This window comes from Lynx rufus, unplaced genomic scaffold, assembly GCF_022079265.1.
Source record: "Lynx rufus isolate CCGP_SWC_20201006 ecotype Redwood Valley unplaced genomic scaffold, mLynRuf1.p SCAF_4, whole genome shotgun sequence".
In the NCBI taxonomy this organism is placed as follows: Eukaryota; Metazoa; Chordata; class Mammalia; order Carnivora; family Felidae; genus Lynx; species Lynx rufus.
The window spans coordinates 140,576,688-140,596,883 of NW_025814856.1; the positions used below are offsets into that span (position 1 = coordinate 140,576,688).

General features: G+C 36.1%; 1 protein-coding gene across 13 annotated transcripts in view; it reads right to left on the reverse strand.

Moving 5' to 3' along the window:
* The window catches only part of CADPS2 (calcium dependent secretion activator 2), a 545,419-nt gene that overhangs the window by 118,370 nt on the left and 406,853 nt on the right, over positions 1-20,196 (reverse strand). For all 13 annotated transcript variants that reach the window (XM_047095962.1, XM_047095960.1, XM_047095958.1 and 10 more), the window contains 2 exons: positions 10,461-10,562; positions 2,794-2,857 (listed from right to left, as the gene is read on the reverse strand). In XM_047095962.1, coding sequence (XP_046951918.1) covers positions 2,794-2,857; positions 10,461-10,562 — 166 coding nt within the window. The remainder of the gene's footprint in view (positions 1-2,793; positions 2,858-10,460; positions 10,563-20,196) is intronic.

Here is a 20,196-nt window from a genome sequence, read left to right on the forward strand (position 1 = left end):
CATTTATGCACATCAAAACCTCCCCTAGGCCAAACCACCATTCAGTGTGAGGACTGTCACTTTTCCTCCAGGGGCCCAGGACACCGTTAGAGCAGCTGTTTCAGATCAGGATTATACTCCTTGGGACAAGCAATAAAGTTTCTCTTGCACATCCCTAATTTCAATGCTTTAAATCTTTTGAGCGATATATATGAAAACAGTAACAAAGTTCCATTAATAACAAGCACTGTTTTTGAGCTCTATAAAAATCAAGATCTCTAATTCTCACAAACTAATTCCTGTGATCTGCTGAGAGGGAAAAAAATCTTTTGTTTTAGTGAAATGAATGGCATTTCTGTGTTAAAACACACAGAAACTTTCTGAAATTAAAAAGAACAGATTATTTTCTGTTGAGTTCTTAACTGTATTTTTAGATTTTTTTCCTTTATAAGTATTATTATTGGCAAGGCAAAAATGCAATCATATCCAGAATTCAAGATATTATGTATTTAAGCACTTTTATAATGACTCATTGATAATTTTCCTTAAAACTTTTTCAGTGATAAAATTGCTTACAGTCAGTTTTGATTATACCATTAGTCCAGAACTATTTTTCCATATATTTAATGCAGCTTTTCTGGTTTTGCTTATATTCAAATTATAAAATATATGGCAAAACGTGAGTATAAAGAAGACAAGAACAGTAAGTATTCTTACTATTCTATTAGTCTTTCACCTTAAAGAATCATCAAAAGAGCATGAAAACATCCATGCTTTATTACTTCATTCTCTTTTGATCAGCCTCGGCACGAAGGATTTTATAATCTCAAATTTATTCAACCACTTAAGCACTGGTGGTCTTTCACAACATATTTTAATTTTGTCAGGCAAGGTTTCCTTTTCAAAACAGCAAACTTTATCACTGAAAAACATCCTTCCCATCAAATTCAATTATTCTTCATAGTTTCATATTAAAAATTTTTAACATATTTTACACGTATTTGGCACTTTAATTAGAACTACACATCAGAGTCTTTATAGGCAGAAAAACCCTTCGGCTCATAGTAAAAAAAAAAAAAAGCTTTAACGTGTACTATTATTTTTAATGTGATTATTAGTAAGATTTAAATTTAATATTAATTTTGTCCCACACGCAGAATGATGAACTTTACTATCAGGCCTTCCCCTGGTGGTACACTTTTAAATAATAGAGCTGCTGAAATTAGAATGTATATGGTCTGTTACAGAGACGAGTCCAGGAATGAAATTGGGTTATAGTTCATAGTATCCAGGAGCTGGGTATTTAATTTGGAATGGAGGGAACTGTATCCTCTTTCCTGGCAAAGGGCAATGTTAGGGCGCAAGTGCGAAAGAGAGACCCAGCTTGTCTCCTGTATCTTCTCCATTTCTTCCAAGGCATAATAAGTATGAAGAATTCACATGGAGATTTATTTTTTCTAAGATGTCAATAAATACAGAGACGTGAAAATGAAGAAGTGGCCCTCCCATTTCTGTCTCAGTTCAGCAAGAGACATGATTAGTGACTATAACTGGGAAAAAGGTCACTGTTAATCCTGCCGCCTGTCAGGGCGTGAGAGCATCTCTGCTATTACTAACTCTTCCATGATGGGGGGAGGACAGAGGCTCCACTGTGGAAACCAGAACACAGAGAGGTTGTATTAGGTCCCCAGGATGGGATGCCACTCCAAAAGTAAAGCTCTCTGTAAAGATTTTATCTTTTCTATGATACCTTAATGAACTGGATAAAATGAATACTTTGAAAAGCCTAGGTTACATGCAGCTTTATTATAAAAATTCAAATAAAACAGGTCACTACTATAATAATATTTCTATCACATGATGCACAGGGAACAATAAGACAGGGATATACAGCGGAAACCAATGTATAATTCAAAGATCTCATTACATTCATCAGTTCTAGCCCTCATCTTCCAAGTGCTCAAATCCGTGAAATCCCTTTTTGCTTTTAATAGAAGTGCTAATAAACAATCTAGAATTCATTTGGCAGGAAAGTGGGCAAGACCAAGTGTTTGAAGTCAATAAATCAGGACCAGAACATTCAAATCATGAGCTATAAATGATCCTTAGAAATTGTTTCTAATACTGATAAGGAAAAGGAATTGTCCACATTGCTTAACTGTTAGGATCCACCCAGCATATAAATAGTTTTATAAATATATCAAAATGATTCTTCCCTTTCAAATTTAGTCTGCCACAAAAACAGGAGTGAAGAATGTATTTTCATTAGTAAGTTATTTTAGCGTGGATATGAAAACCTTGTTTGCTATTTAGTTGAGGGAAAATGAATTTCTTCCATTTGTGTATTCATTTAAAGTAACATAAGTTGAAGTGAATTCTGAGATTTAGAATGAAAGGCATGATACGTTTGTAAATATTAAGTGATAAACTCTTATAGGTGTGACAAACATGACAGAAGTTCAAATAAGTCGGGGGGGAGGGCGGTAATAAAAGACAACAATCAAGTCTGAAAAACATAATTATACTTGACTAGAAAATCTCATGAGGGAAAGAAAGAGGTGGGGAAAATGAATACTACCAAGATGCCATCAACTCGGCACAGGATGGCCGGGGTGGGCTTCAGAAAGGTTTCGGACAGGAAGAAATAGTCAATAGGAGGAGTTGTAGTAAAAGCAGATGACAAAGTGATGAAATGTGACCAACAGCCTCAGGGAACACACTTGCGAGGAATGGGCTTATGTGCCTGGGTTAGTAACTAAAATACACAGCCACTAAGAGTGCAAATAGTGTTTACAAAGTAGTGTTCAAACATACCCTTTCGAGTAATGAAAGCGTAGCTTTTAGAGCACCCTCAGGTCGTCCAAAGGGAAAACAGTATCTTTAAAAACAAAAGGAGGAACAAAAAAAGTCACACATTTAATATCCAAGACTGCTAAATAATTCCCTCTTCTATTACTTGGCATTATTAAAGAACAGTGAAAGGTTGGTTAAAATAGCATCAGCCCATTTGGGAAAAATTTTAACAGCAGAAGTTTACCTAGTTCATGCTGTAAATTTCTTTAAACAGTAAGGCTGTCAACTGTGATGAAAAGGTTCTACAGTTTTGACGATACATGTTCAGAAAGGTCCTATTAAAGAGATAATTAAAACATATTCCCTAAACATTTCTTAAGGTTTGTTGTTATCAAGCCCTATCATCAACAAAATGACTTCGCCCATCTCCTCCTGTACTTGTGTGGCTTGAGATGGAAATACCACCCCCCTTCCCCACCAGTCATAACTTCTAGTACAAAAAATGGCTTTCAGCTCTCCCTTTTTGTCTTCTGTGCCAGTGGCACCTCCCCACACAAAACACATAAACCTTGGGGAACTCTGCAGTTTGCCAGCAGAGTGGGTCATCCTCAGTCTTTCCAGTCCTGTGTATTCCTAATTCACCCCCACAACTGGAGGACAGGTTACATTAGCATTCTGAAATCAGGGTCAGAAGCTGGGGGAGTGAGTGGGCTCCTTGGAAGTTCGTTGACACATGGTGGTAACAGATTTATGGCTCTTTACACGGGAGTCCCTCTTCAGGTCACTTTCCACTTAAAGAGCAGAAAACGTCAGGGCCACTTCATCCTGCTGGAGCTCCTCGCTTTGTTGAATCAGTTCAGTAAAGCACCTCGCCCCCCCCAACCACTGCCCCCCCCCCAAGATCAAGTGCTCTAGGCAGCTGAGCTGTCCACAGGCTGCCACTTGGATCTGTATTAGAAATCTTGACACTAGTAACTTGAAGTTTGTATATTTCCATGTCCTTTGCCATTATTCAGGGACTTGGTTAACACATCTTCTAAGATGTAACTCACTATGAAATTACTGTTTTCACAAGGCAATTTGAACAGGTTTCCTTAAAAGCACGTATATTTTAAATTCAAATTATTTTATAGGAGTGAATTTTGAACAGTGATTAAAGAGTGATTAAAGACTGATTTCTCACAAAGCAGTTGTTAAATTTATATTAGGGCTGGGTTTTAGTTTTATGAAACTTTTATTAGTTTCAGATAAATGCAAAAAAATGTCATAAATCCAGTCACTCAAATTTTTCTTCACAACAGTGTTTATCATTTCATTTACTGTCAAAAATTTCCTTCACTTACGCTTGCCTCGATGCATTCTCTCACTCCTCCCTCTGCTCCCTTGCACAAAAACCACCACCAATTTATTTTTGATAGTTTTGTTTCCTGGGCAGTGTTGCCTTTCAGAGCATTAGCAAATTAGCAAAGTAGCTTTCATCATTTTGTGTACCATAAACCTTAATCCACGTTTAAATAAAACACAAATTGGGTTCTTATAGTCCCCTCCCCCTGCTTAAATCTTTTCAGTGTATTTGCATAATCCACCCATTGTCTTTCCTATTGTTTATTTCCATTAACCTGTGGGTGACACATTTTATGAATGGAATGTTACTGATCCCCAGATTACATTTAGCATTTCAGGGCTCTGAGGTCCCACTGGGTATGTTCTGAATTAGCATTAGCTGCCCATGATGTGTAAATAATTCAGCACATTTACAGAGTACAAGTAATCCTGAATCAATAAAGTACAGAAAATAACTACACAGAAGCTTAATTAATCTTTACAAAATGAGTTTTAAAAGAAAGGAATAGTTTTGTTCTGCCTTTCAGGATAAATATTTTGGGTTTTTACCACTTTGATAGCTCTCTAATAGCAAAGCAAAGGGGAAAATACTCAATTATCAAATAAAATTCAACAAAGTTTAATATCTAATCTGAATAAATTAAAATCACCCTGATTCCTAACATAGTAAATTAATTACACAGATAAATGAGCCTGCATACACATGTCCCACAAATTGTTTCCTTTCCTTATCCATTTTAAAATACAGGATTTCTTTTTGTTAAAGTTATATATGCACATAGTCTGAAGGGAAACTTCTTTTCAAGACTTTTTATGAAAAAAGTTCTTAATGTCATTTCCACCCCACTCCCCAAGTAAATTTCTTCAGAAAAAAAAAGTTTTTAACTTTTAGCTACTTCTTTCAGTATTTAAAAGTTATATTCCTAACCTACATGCTAATATTTCTAATTCTTGATTTTTCAGTTTTATTTTTTTTTTTAATTTTTTTTTCAACATTTATTTATTTTTGGGACAGAGAGAGACAGAGCATGAATGGGGGAGGGGCAGAGAGAGAGGGAGACACAGAATCGGAAACAGGCTCCAGGCTCTGAGCCAACAGCCCAGAGCCCGACGCGGTGCTCGAACTCACGGACCGCGAGATCGTGACCTGGCTGAAGTCGGATGCTTAACCGACTGCGCCACCCAGGCGCCCCTTGATTTTTCAGTTTTAAATATGATTCTACTAAGTTTCCACTATGGAAGTACTTAGTTTTTAATAGATTTAGAGGCATAAAGGATATATAATGAACTGCACATATTTAAAATATATAATTTGATAAGTTTTGACATATGTAAACACCTGTGAAACCTTCACTACGTTCAACTTAATATATATATTCATGATCCTCAAATGTTCCTTCCCCACCCACTGGGCCCAGGCAACCACTGATTTACTTTGTCATTTGGAATAATTTGTATTTTCTATAATTTTATGTAAGAGAAATCATAGCATGTACTTCTTTGCATGTAATTTCTCTCAATATATTTTTATGCTATCAACAGTTCATTCCTTTTTACTGCTCAGAAGTATTGCAATACATTGTTCATTCCTCGCTGATGGCCACCTGGCTTATTTTCATATTATGTTTATTAGGAATAATGCTGGTATGTTAAGGTTTGAACACTCACATAAAAGTCTCTGTGTGGACATATGCTTTCATTTCTCTCGGGGGAGTACCTACAAGTGGAATGGCCTAGGTCATAGGCTAGGTCCAGTTTCACAACCATGCCAACACCTTGGGGAGTAATTTTTAAACTTTAGCTATGCTAATGACATAGTAGTACCTCATTGTATTTTAGTTTGTATTTCCCTGAAGAGTAATGATGTTGAGCATCTTTTCATATGCCTTTTCACCATATGTCTTTGGTGAAATATCATAATTTTTTTATTGAGTTGTTTCATTTCTTACTAAGTTTTAAGAGTTATTTATATATTCTGGATAAAAAGTCTTTTGTGGGATACGTATTGTGCAAACAGTTTTTCCCATTCTGGAATGTATCTCTTATTCTCTCAATGTCTTTGGAAGATCAAAAGTTTTTAATGTTGTTGAAGTTTAAGGTAAAATTTTTCCATTTATGAATCGTGATTTTGGTATTTAAGAATCTATGCTTAGTCTAAGGACAGAGACATTTTTCTGTTTTCTAGATCTAACCATTTTAGGTTAACTTTTCAATCATGTATGAGGTATGGGTCCAGGTTAATATTTGTTGAAAAAAAGCATACTTTGTAAATTATCTTTATATATTTTTTGAAAATACATTGACCATATGTGTATGAGTCTACTTCTGAACTGTCCATACCACACTACCTTGAATACTGATTTCTGAGCAAACATCCTTGTCTTTTGCTCTTAGGTGAAAAACTTTCAATCTTTCACATTCAATCTTCATATTAAGTATGAAGCTGTAGGTTTTCCATTAAAGCCCTTAACAGGTTGAACATAAGACATTTGGTAATAATTCTCTTAATAGTATGGTTTACTAATTCTAATTTGTGTTATTTCCACTTTTGGCTGTTTTTGCTCTCTTCATTGGTTATATTTTACTATTTTTTTTCATATGCCTAGAAATTTTTGACTGGACGCTAGACAGTGTTGTTTAACATTATTGGTGGCTCAATATTTTTGTATTCCTCTATTCTTGAACTTTGTTCTGGAATTCAATGAAATTACTTAAAAACAGTATGATTTATTTGAATTTTTATTTTAATTCTCATCAGGAGAGATTAAAAACAGGGCTAATTTTTTTTCCATTACTGAGGCAAAGCCGTCTCAGTATTCTGATACTCATGACTTAGAAGCTTTCCAATATGGGTGGTAGAAACTGGTACTCCTCTTACCTGTGTTAGCTTTGGGGATTATCCTCTGTAATTCTACCACAGAGAGAAAGGATTATTTGCCTGACTTTAAATAGTTTCCTTACACACTTGCTCAGATCAATAGTTAGTTGAAGACTCTAAGGGGACCCTCAGCAAATACCTGTAGGTCTCTTTTCTCTTTCTTTAGAAGTCTGATCTGAGAATTCTGGCTGTCTTGTCCTTCCTGGACTCCCACCTCTGTCTCAAGTCAGGGTCCACTGAGATTCTCCTCCCTGGGCCATGGCCTGGAAACACTGTCCTCATGCTAAGCAGAGGCAATGAAAGGGCTTATTCATTTGTTTCTCATCTCTCAAGAATCACTTTTATTCATGGTCTTATATTTAATGTGTTGAAAAGCATTTTTGCACATATTTTAGTTTTTAAATTTTTTTTGTTTCAGATGACAGGATAAATATCATCCCATCTTAGACATATGTTATTTTTTTTTGACTACTTTACCCAACCCTAAATGTAATTCCTGTCCTTCCTGTCTTTCTAACACAGTTATATCATTTGGGGGTTAAATAGAGTATTTATATTATGTAATATCCTAGATAACTGAGACACAGTACTATGATTTCTTATGTGCCATCATTTTGTTTATATTTAATACCTGTCTTTATTTTTATTTTTTTTAATATTTTTTTGTTTATTTTGAAAGAGAGAGAGCACATGCACAAGAGTGCATGTGTGCACAGGGAAGGGTCAGAAGGAAAGGGAGAGGAAGAATCACAAGAATCTCTGCGCTAAAAGCAGAGTCCAATGTGGGGCTCAATCTCACAACTGTGAGATCATGACATGAACAGAGATCAAGAGTCAGATGCTCACCTGATTGAGTTACACAGGCACCCCTAATTTCCTCTTTTTATAGACCTTATCTAATGTAATTCCAAATTCCAATATAACTAATATAATCTAATTAATATAACTCCAAACTCACTTCCAAATGGGTAAATTCTCTCTCAACATATTAAAACACCTTAGTATTTTGTCAATTTAATTTACTTGAAGATTTTTTCTGACCTGCTCTTATCAGAACTGGCTGCTTTCAAAGCTCAGTCATCACTTGGGGTTTCTATTAACAATCACCATGAAGATTCCCTCCTCTTTAATGCCGATTTTCAGTTTCAGGGATCTTAACTATCCCTCCTTGTTTTTTCCTTTGTCTGGAATTTGTACTCTCCAGAAAGGGATTATGGGAAGCATATCTTTTTTTTTTTTTTTTTTTTTTTAAGTGGGCTCCATGCCCAACATGGAGCTTGAACTCATAACCCCTGAGATCAAGAGCTACATGCTCTACTGGCTTTAGCAGTCAGTCACCTCAAGAAGCATATCTTTTAAGGTCCTAATGTCTGAAAATATTTTTCTACTACTACCCTTAAGACTGTTACTGGTATAGAATTCTAGGTTGAAAATAATCTTTCCTCAGAAATTTGAAGACAGTGATGCATTGCTTTCTGAATATCTGTATTGCTCCTCCCATCAGAATGAAAGTTGAAGAAAAGGAACTTTAACTTTGTTCTCTGCCTGACACACAATATGTACTCAATGTATGTTTGTAGAACGAATCAATGTTGAGAAGTAATTCTGATTCTGGATTCTTTGTATTTCAGGGTCTTCTCTTTTATCCCCAAGATGCTGGAAGTTCATGAAAATGTCCCTGATGAGTATCTATTCTAATCCATTGTGCTGGGTACTCAATGAGCTCTTTCACTGTGAACACTTATGTCTTTTACTTCTGTAAAATGTTTTTGAATAAATGTATTGACAATTTCCTACTTTCAGCCTTATATTTCCAGAATTCCTATTACTTATGGTGATGAAACTCCTGAGCAAATCCTTAATTTTTCTTATCTTTGTATTTCCATTTTCCTACCTTTCTCCTATTACTTTCTAGAAGGTTTCATTAACTTAATTTTTAATAGCGTGTATGTGTTCGTATTTGTTCCTTGAGGTTTATTCATTTTTTTTTTATTTTTTAACAACATCCTGCTTTTGTTTTATAGTTGCCCTATCTTCTTAAACCTCTCCAAGGACATTAATAACAGATTTTCATTGCCTTAGTCCCCACATTAATTTTACTTTCCCCATGTTTTCCCAATTGCTCTTTTCGTATTTACTTTAGACTCTATTTTCCATATTAAATACTTTCCTCAAATGTCTGATGACCTTAGTTGTCTGATCATTTTCAAAAGTGTGGCAGTAAAAACCTGAATGGAAGCTATATGCACTTAAGGTGGGTATGTGTAGGCTATGGTCTTTGCTAAAGAAGAATCTGGCTGGGCTGTTCCAGTGGGAGTCTTTATTGTCCATGGCTTTAGGTCTTTTCTCTTGAGCTAGTCAGACTCACAGGGGAAGACTTATAATACGCCTAGAAGGTAATGGTTAAGTAACAGCTTTCTTGAACTATTACAGAAGTATATTAACTGAAGTTTTCACTAATGATGAAATAATTTCAAGTCTGATCTCTGCAACAAGACAAGTATGTTGTAAGACACAATATACTATAGGACCTGGTAAAAATGATTGAAAAAAAAGGGAACATATTGGCAAATTTCTGTTTTTAACCATGAGGTTCTGTTCAGCTAACTATAATCAGGGGGAAAAAATATTAAGATTTTTGACCTTTCACTATGCAAATGTTTCTTAGTTTAAATGGTTAATTTTTTTGAGCAAGAAACTGTGCCAGGCAGTGGGACCCTTGTTCTCAGAAAATATAAATAAAAGGATAAGTAACGGCTTAAAAAATGGGTGTTATAACTATGTGATAAACGACTAGTGAAAAGTACAGATGAGGGGCGCGTGGGTGGCGCAGTGGGTTAAGCGTCCGACTTCAGCCAGGTCACGATCTCGCAGTCCGGGAGTTCGAGCCCCGCATCAGGCTCTGGGCTGATGGCTCAGAGCCTGGAGCCTGTTTCCGATTCTGTGTCTCCCTCTCTCTCTGCCCCTCCCCCGTTCATGCTCTGTCTCTCTCTGTCCCAAAAATAAATAAACGTTGAAAAAAAAATTAAAAAAAAAAAAAAGTACAGATGATATATGCTGAAAGACTTCAGGTTTTTCAGTCTTTGCTGGAATGACTGAGAAAGGCTGCACTGTGAAGACAGGACATAAGAGGTTCCTTGCTTGGTGATTCTGAGAGAAAGGACTAGTCACCAGAGCTGGGGAAAGAGGCTACTCAAGAATGAGAAATGCACACGTGAGAAATACGTTCCACACTGGACACTGAAGGGCGAAGGGATCTACCTTAGCGAATGGTGGAAACTGAATGGTGGTGGGCTTAGAAACAGACCACAGACTGAGGAACATGGATCTTACCTTGCAGGCATTGGAAAAGAAGCTACTGGTAGTTCTTGAGTAGCAGCAGAAAGACATGATAAACAGCTGTGGGGGATTGGAGTGTTGAATGAAGAAAGCAAATACTTAATATTAATGAATGGAATATATATACCTGAAATGGCTTATCTGATTTTCTAAAAGGGAAGAGAGTCTTTCTTTTATCTCCTCAAATCTCTCTTTTTCTTCCATTGAAACTGTTCCAATTCCATCAGGCCTGGAAAAAATCAAAATCAGTCATTTATATTGATAGAATGGTTATTATCATGTATTTTATATCTTTATATATATACACATATATTTTGAGAGAAAAGAAAGTGCAAGTGTGGGAGGGGCACAGAGAGAGGGAGAGAGAATACAACGTAGGCTCCATGCCATCAGTGCAGAGCCCAACACAGGGCTCAGTCTCATGAACCCTGAGATCATGAGCTGAGGTGAAACCAAGAGTTGGACGCTTATCCACCTGAGCCACCCATCGCCCTTGTGTGTGTGTGTGTGTGTGTGTGTGTGTGTGTGTGTGTGTGTGTAATCTTTATATTTCCCTGAAGAATAGTTAAGAAAAATGTATACTGGTTCACAGTATACATATTACTTGCATCTATAATGGAAATTTATTTAAAGGAGGTATTTGTAGTCATTTGTTTCAGATTTTAACCTGGAATGAATGCAATCGAACTGTTCCGTTTTAGACAGCCTTCAAGGTAAAGGAGTACAATAAATATTTTCCAGATCTACAGAAAACAATGATTAGTCCTTGAGATGACAGTGAAAAGTGTTTTATAGTGGCATCAGATATTTGACAAATTGAATAAATATCCCCTGGATAGAAATATTATAAAAGCATACTGAACACAAACTAAAATATCTTAACTGCTCTTCTTCCAAATAAAAATTAAGCTAATGTGAAACTGGAGATTTAATTTTAATTGAAAAAACACAGAAATTCTGAATAGATGTAGTGGTTTATTGTACCATATTTTTGTTTATTTAAGTGTGTCGGCACACAAATTCTAACTTATTTAAAAGTAAAAATAAATACTTGAATAAAAACATATAGAGAAGACAGACCATCTGTGTTTCAGGATTTTTGTGCTTAGCCAAATATCCCTATGGAATCAAGGCAAGATCTCATTAAAATTTTTAGAAGTAATTATGAAGACTAAACAGACATCTTCTTTTACTAAGATCAGGATTAAAAGTATAAGATATTTCTAATGAATAATGGATTTAGAATTTATACTATGTAAGTTTAAGTCTGCTTGTGCAACAATCATCAAAAATTTTGAACATACGAATTTTAACTTAATGCAAAGAGAAAGATGTATTGATCTCATTCAAAAAGTGTATATTTCAACAAAATGAATCTTTTGGATTTGATAATTAACACTAATCATTTCTTCCTCAATTAGCTTATTTTTCTAAAAATTATATTTTAGTTACCAAAGACTTATATATTTATAATTTTAACTAATTTTTAATGTTTATGTATAAAATGGGTAGAAATGATTATGGAAATGCTTCATATAACTTTCCCATAAGGTTTTTATTTGGTTCTCCCACTCTTGTTTTACATGTATATGTGTGTGTGTGTGTGTGTGTGTGTGTGTGTGTGTGTGTGTGTGTATCTTTGATGCTTGCAACTAGTCAATTAGGATAAAAGCAATTAATTTTAAAGTTATACCTGAATCATTATGACAAAGACCTTTTATTGATATCAAGGCATCTCTTAAGTCTAAAAATTTCTTTTCCACTATAGAGTAAATAATTTGTTATTTCAAAAACTCACTGCTGCTAGAATTTATGCTGTGAAATTCTTATAATTATACTTCATCCTTAAATAGGAAAACATCAATTATTTAATTTCATAGAATAATACATTGCATCAGAATGTGAACTCCAGAAAAATATTCAAATATTTTTTCAAATATTTTTAGGAAGGAGAAAAGAAAGTCTGATCTAGAAATTACAAAACAATGAACTTTGAGCTAACCCAATGTTTTATAATAATTTGTAATATTATAGGGGCACCTGGGTGGCTCTGTTGGTTAAGCATCCAACTTCAGCTCAGGTCATGATCTCACAGCTTGTGAGTTTGAGCCCCGCGTCGGGCTCTGTGCTGACAGCTCAGAGCCTGGAGCCTGCTTCAGAGTCTGTGTCTCCCTCTTTCTCTCTCCCCTCCCCCACTCATGCTCTGTCTCTCTCTTCTCAAAAACAAATAAAAACATTAAAAAAAATTAAAAACAAATTTGTAATATTATAATCATTTGTAATAAAATGGATTTTTCACATAGTACTTCAGAATAAATACCCACTGAGAAAACGATAACACAACCCAGACTTAAAAATAAGTACACTTAAAAATAAGTACAATAATGATCACAAACGTTCAAGTGGAGAGTTCTATATAAATCATTAACCTGGGAATTTGAGCATTCAGATGAAAACTATAGCCACATTATGTTACTACACGGCACAAAAACTCATACCACGTTGTGGGTGGGTATTTCACCTATGCAAACTTTGATGAAAAAGGGCAAGGAACTTATCTTTAGTTTTCTGATTACTGATATGGTTCTTTGGCTTTGTTCTCTGGCAGACTCCACACAGTTAGTTAGAGTCAACCTTGCTTCAACTGTCAAAGGAGATTGTGATTCACAAGGATACAGCAACTCGTCCTGCCATATCAAACTTCACTTGGGCACCTCGCCTACCTGACACAACGGAGCCAGGGGTTTAGGTGATGAAAAGCAAGAAAGGTAAGTCAGGGGAACATCACTTGTGTGAACTTTCACTAAAATAAAGACTGTTATACACAGCGAAGGGCTGCCATTTTAGTGAGATTATTTCATTAGGTATAAATCTGACCAGTTAAACACAGGAGTTAGTATTTTGGACTTGTCCTTATTTACATGCCTTTAGTGCATATACCAGACTACATACTGAATATTAGGTATATGGAGTGGGCATCTATACCTAAGTGATGGTAACAAATAACTTAGCTGCAGTCATGCCTACAGGTAACAGCTCCTTCTAAAATTATTCTTCCTAATAAACACAAATATCTCTGTGTCATCAGATCTTCCTTGTCATGGTTGTCATCAAAACAAATATAACAATTACCAGAAACAAAATTCTTAACGTGCCCCTGGTACTATGCTAGCTGTTTTATATGCATAACATAAGAGGCTCACAGCAATCCATTCTGTAGCCTCCAAGAGAGGAGGCTGCTGAGGGTCCTGGGGGTGAGGTGACTTTCCCAAGGTCATACCGATTATAAGTGCAGAGGCCTGGACTTGAACCTAGGTCTCTTGCATTCCAAATCCAGGGCTCTTAGTGCTCACGTCTTATTCTCTTTCCCCGATATTTTCACAGAAAATAATAAAGAGGAAAAAAATCTGTGTTAAAAAATGGAAACTGTATCTGAGAAGCAATGTGGACTATTTCAAACATACTTACTTACATCAGACATTTTCTATATTACTCACATATGGCAGCAAGCTTAAAAATTGACAAAATTTAAAATACCTATAGGGCACCTGGGTCGCTCAGTCAGTTAAGCATCTGACTGCATTTTGGCTCAGGGCATGATCTCACAGTTCATCAGTTTGTGAAATCAAGGCCCGGGTGGGGCTCCCTGCACTTGGGATTCTCTCTCTCTCTCTGCCCCTCCCCTGCTCATGTGTGCTCTCTCTCAAAATAAATTATATTAAAAAACAAAACAAAAACAAAAACAAAATACCTGCCACTGAATCAGTAATTCTATTAAAAAAAATCTCAACAAAGTCAGTTCTGAAATTTGTACTTGTAGAAAGCAGCTTTAAGAGAAACTTAAAACAGTTATATATTATGAACATTCATCTAGTAGACCCAAGGTAATAGAAATTTAAAATAATAGCTTTACAAACTTAGCTTATAAATTAGTTTCTGTCAGTTATACCTTCAAAACATATCCTGGTATGGCTGCAGCCTCGCTGGTCTCCCTTTTCTAGTCTTTTCTATGTCAGAGTCTTGGCAACACACTAGGGTGAGCCTTTTGCAAGTATGAGTCATACTTTGTCATGCGAACAACTCATTGCAAAAGCCCAAACCTTTATAATGCTCCGCAAGACCTGTTAGGAACCCCTCTCCCCACACTTACACTCTGATCTTCTCTACCCCTCACAGCAGACCCCCCACCCCATGATGGTCTCCTAGCTAGCCCTCAAACACAGAACACATGCCTCAGGGCCTTTGCATATGCTGCTCCCACTTTTCTAGTCACACATGGCTTGCTCACTCCCTTCTCATCGCAACCTAAAGGACTCAGAATCAGTGAGGTTATCTCTAAACACCTGAGGTAAAGATGTAATCTCCCCTTCCCACAGGTCTCTTCTCCTTTAATATGCTTTACTGCTGCTCACTGTGCATACCGCCATCACCCCACACATGACCTGTTTTTATTATCTGCCTCCTTTGTGTTGCAACCCTGGTACCCAGAACTGGCAGACTGATGTTCAATACAGAAGTGCTAAAGACATGAATAAGTGATACACAGAATATAAAAATACCAAGTACAGATTATAAAAATTCATGAATTAGTAATATCAAAAATATGATTGCTTATTAGTATTAGATTATTTGCAATGTTTTAAATCCTATCACAGTGGGTAAAACAGGAAATTTTTTGACGAACAAACAGAACAGGAATTAACTCTAATATTCTGGGTAAAAGAGTTCTAAAAAAAGTTAGCTATATTTACACTTAGCAGAACATTTTTAGTATTTACCTGTCATTTAATTATTAGTGAAATCATTTGCTTTAAATCTCAAAACAGAATTTTTCCCCCCGAGATAATAAAAGTAAAATAAATAATGCCTCTGACACTGACATCTTTTCAGATAACGTTAAAATATGGTTATTGACAATTCTACAATAAAAAGCCAATTTTCTGATTCAAATATTACTTGGAGCTTAATTCTATGACTGATAATTAAATATTAAAGCTGTTCCAATGACACAAAAAGACCTTCTCAGGTACCAAGATTTAAATCTTTCCTTTTTTTCTTGGGGCCTGCAGTTACTGAAGTCACATGATTTTAAGAAAACTGCTCCATGAAAGTTTAAGATACTAACAAATTATAAAATACAGTGTAATAGTAGATGCATTTCTTTTAATTATAGACCCAAATAAGTTATGACATAGAACTTCTTTCTGGCATTACATAATAAACAAATGAACACCAAATGTAGTTGGGTCTACGTTAATTGTACTTGATAGACTCTTTAAAAAAAAAAAAGAATTCATGCAATGGAATCCTCTGACTGATGCTAAAGAGCCTCATCTTACATTTGCCTCGGGGTCACAGTCTGTTCTCTGAGAAAGAATCACACGCAGGCACATTCACACGTATAGACACACACACTACCTTTTCTGAAAAGCAGATTCATCCAAAAATAGTTCCTATATTAAGGCCTTATACAAATTAATTTTATTAAATTCCTACATGAACTAAGAGATCTTACAATGGATTTTGTAACTTGTGCCATTCGTCAATCTGGAAGGCATTTTAAAACAAATAGAATCCATTATATGTGCTGGACATCCTGTCATTACTAGCAACTCTTTTGGTGACAAGTACAAAATAAGCTCTAAATTGAGAAAGATTAAAAAAAGTTAATGTTTATTTATATTTCAGAGAGAGAGGGGGAGAGAGGGAGCCAGTGTGTGAGTGGGGGAGGGGCAGAGAGAGGAGGAGACAGAATTCCAAGCAGGCTCCAGGCTCTGAGCTCTCAGCACAGAATCTAATGCAGGGCTCCAACTCACAAACTGTGAGATCACGACCTGAGCCAAAGTTGGATGCTTAACCGACTGAGCCACCCAGGCACCCCTGAGAGGGATGTTTTTGAAAGACCACTCAGAACAAGAGAGAGAAACAGTATGATAACCCACCTTCTATCATCTCTGATGGCTTTTGGGGTAGTTCAGATAAGAAATTAGTTTCTGTGAAGGTAAGAATTATATTTCAAGAAAGATCTAAAAGGGAAAGTGTGAAAAATGGGTTGCAGAGTCCGTCATTGGAGAAGAGCAAACATTAATGAGGCAATCTGCTTAAATATTTTAATATAGTCTAACCTCATAGCTTCATTTCCCTTGAACAGTTTACAGTTCACACATTTTATGGTCCTTTTTTCCCAGTATAATACAGACTTTCAGAGGCCCATAAAGACTGATGAAAACTAATTTAAATATCTATTTCATCTGGCTCCTAACAGGTTTTAAAAAACGATGGTCCTAACACTCAAGGGTTTTTTGAACAATATAATTTATGAGACCTTGCTGGAGGCCCATGATGTAACCAAGGCATGTCAAGGCGTTTGCGAAGTCTCATAGTAAAGAAATCTGTTTAACTTTCACATCACTTTTCAAAATTATTTGATCATGGGATCTCTCCACAATTCCCACTTCAAAAGACTCATTTAGTGCTGATGAGTATTTGGTTACTTAATGAAAATTGTTAACATATTCATTCTATGGTTATTTTCTTAATCATTTTATCAGCTGGACAGACTCTAGATAGTTAAGGGATAAAAGTGTCCTTGGTTTTATAATCTCTAGAAGCCTGCATATTGCTTGGAAGAGTGCTCAGGAAGCTTGTGGGTTGAAGAAAGATATCAGGAGTTACCATTGTAAAGAAAAGTCTGGTGAATACAGATTTCCTTCACCAACGCCTCCCCACCCCCACCCCCAGCCCCACCCACACCCCGCCCCCGCCCCAGTTCATCAAATAAGTTTGTCCTGGAAGTTTGGTGGCTTGCAGCAAAAGAGATTTTGTAAGCAATGACAGGGCAGATAGCAAAGTTCATGGTGTGTCTGGGTTTCTTAGAGGCTTCTTTTCACGTGCTGTCTCTTATGAGGAATGTAGGACCTCTGAGCTTCCTCTGGACAAAGTGAGAAGGGGAGAGACACCTGGAGAGTGGCCTTTCAGAATTGTCAACTGGGCCTGCAGCACAGCAGGTCAAAGTCACTTTGCACTTCGTGTAGTTCCCACCAATATCCATTTGTGAACAGAATAAAAAGGAGAGGAAGACACAGCACAAGAATGAGAAGTGACGGGAGAGGAGGGAGAAAACAACAATCTCTCAATTTTGTTCCCTAACCTAGAACACTTCTTAATTGTTTGAAACAAAATGATATCTCATTTGGATGATCATATATTGGTCACATAAATCAGTGTCATTTCCCCTGATTATTTTAAATATCCAGAAGAAATTAATTCGACCCCTACGTTCATTGAGACAGAAGCAGCACTTTCCATGAATTGCAAAAAAAAATATTTTGCAAATGAAATTTACAACTCCTATTATCTTTCTAAACACTCCTCCCTCCTAATCCATTCCTTATTTGAATTTCCTACTGTGGTCTGTTTTCTTTGGGAGTTATTTAAAAAAAAGATACTTATTCACAAAAAAGCAGTTATCCAACTCTATGAAGATATGTGATCTTGTGACTCAGTCTTTGTGTTTAGTGATGAACAGGTCATAGACCATTATCAAGGTGTTTGATAACTGGGCTCTCCTAGAACCAAACTAAAATCATTACTGCATAGAACTCTAGAATTTAATAGAAATAAAATATCAAGGTGATTTTTAAATAAAAATAGAGTATTAACATTGGTAGTATTGATAGGTCATCTTTGACCCATACCTAATATTATTTAAAAAAACCACAACATTTTAACTAAAGGTCTATATGTACATAACTTAGAAGAAGAATTCAGAAAACCACAAAGACAAAATTTAAAATTTCTTTAAATGTCCCAATCATTTTGTAAATGCAATTCCAGTTTATAAATCTATACATGCACTGCAAGTCTGATTTATAATTTGAATTTATTTATAATGAACTATAAACCTCTTCTCCTAATGTATGCTTAAAATTTTTTTTAGTTTTATTTATTTATTTTGAGAGAGACAGAGACAGCATGAGTGAGGAAGGGGCAGAGAGAGAAAGAGAGAATCCCAAGAAGGCTCCTCACTGCCTGTGCAGAGCCCAGTGTGGACCTGAACTCACAAAACTGTTGAGATCACGACCTGAGCCTAAATCAGGAGTCGGACGCTTAACTGCCTGAGCCACCTGGGTGCCCCCGCCATTTATGCTTTTTAATGTAAGTATGATATTTCATGTTATGGAAGAACCATAACTTACCCAGTATTCCATTAGAATTTAGACTTTTTCCTCTATTTCTTCCTACCATGTATACAACCATATATAAACTTTTTTTTTTTTAAGTTTATTTTGACAGCAAGAGAGAAAAAGCACGTGTGCACGCGCAGGGGAGGGGCAGATAGAGAATCCCAAGCAGGCTCCATATACTGTCAGTGTGGAGCCTGAGGCAGGGTTTGAACCCATGAACTGTGAGATCATGACCTGAGCCTACATCAAGACTCAAACGCTTAACAAACTGAGCCATCCAGGTGCCCCACACTTATATTCTTACATATACACAATCTTACACTATAATATTTTTAATCCATCTCTTATTGCTTCTTTAGGGTAAATTCTTGAAAGTACGTTGTTGGATAAGTGGTACTATGGATTGTACTGAATCCACCATGAATGAAAATCCATATGCTGAAGTCCCAGCCCCCAATGTTACTGTATTTATAGATGGCACTTTTAGGTGGTAATCAGGTTAAAAGAGGTCAGTCATAGGGGTGGGACACTAAACTGATAGGATGGGTGGCCTTCTAAGAAGAGAAAGAGTGGGATTTCTTATTCTCTGTTATATGAGGACATGGGGGGAAGGAAGTCATTTGCAAGTCAGGAAGAGAGCCTTCCCCAGAACCTGACCATGCTGGGCACCTTGATCTCTGACTTCCAATCTCCAAAACTGTGAGAAAATAAATTCCTAATGTTTAAGCCACCCAACTGATGGAGTTTTTTTATGGCGGCCCAAGCTAAGACAATGTAATGATGTTTTCAGAAATTTGATACATACTACCAAATTGCTTTTTAAGAAAGCACTTACTTATGTTTGCTCCGTGACCCATGTGCATGAAATGATTCATTTCCCTGCAATCTCATCAACTGTTGTCTTTATCATTTGTTATAATCATTTTCAATTTTATCATAAAAAGAGTATTTCATTGTTTTAATCTATTAATTTCTGGGTGGCAAAATGATACAATCTTTCCGCTTTACACGGAATCTCTCCACAGGTCATAAAAATCATTGCATTTGGTTCATTCAGAATATTTAACTGTGAACTCTACTTACCAAGTGTCCCAACATTTCACTTATAAAATTTGTAAACAGATGACCACTATCATTCATTTCCTGACTCAACAAATATTCATTGAGTACCTGCCTAGGTGCTGGGGAAAATATAACCAGAACAGAAATGTCTCCTGCCCCAACAGAGTTTATAGCAGGGAAAGACATTAAAAGAAAAACCAGACAGTAATGTACAATTGCAATAAAGAAGGGCAAAGGTACAAAGCTTTGAGGTAGTATGGATTTTCAGGGAAGGAGTCAGGTTTGGAATGATTTTTCAGCTGAGATGTAACAGATGAGCAGCATTTAATCAGGTGGAACTAGAAGCAGAGATTGTGGAGAGCATTCCAACAGGTTCTCCATAGTCAAGATGTTCAAATTTTTTTTTTCCAAAATGCCAATTTTATATTACTCTTCTGCTTCTAGTATAGTGGGTTGACTTGATACTCCAAAAGCCCCTTTTCACTACAAAACACCTAAACACTGCCAAAGTCATAACAAGCATACAGTAGTTAAATGTGCTGTACTTAGAAGAAAGTTAAAAAAAAATTCTCCAAAGCCAGGAAAATGAAAAGGAACCAGAAACTGAAACCAAAG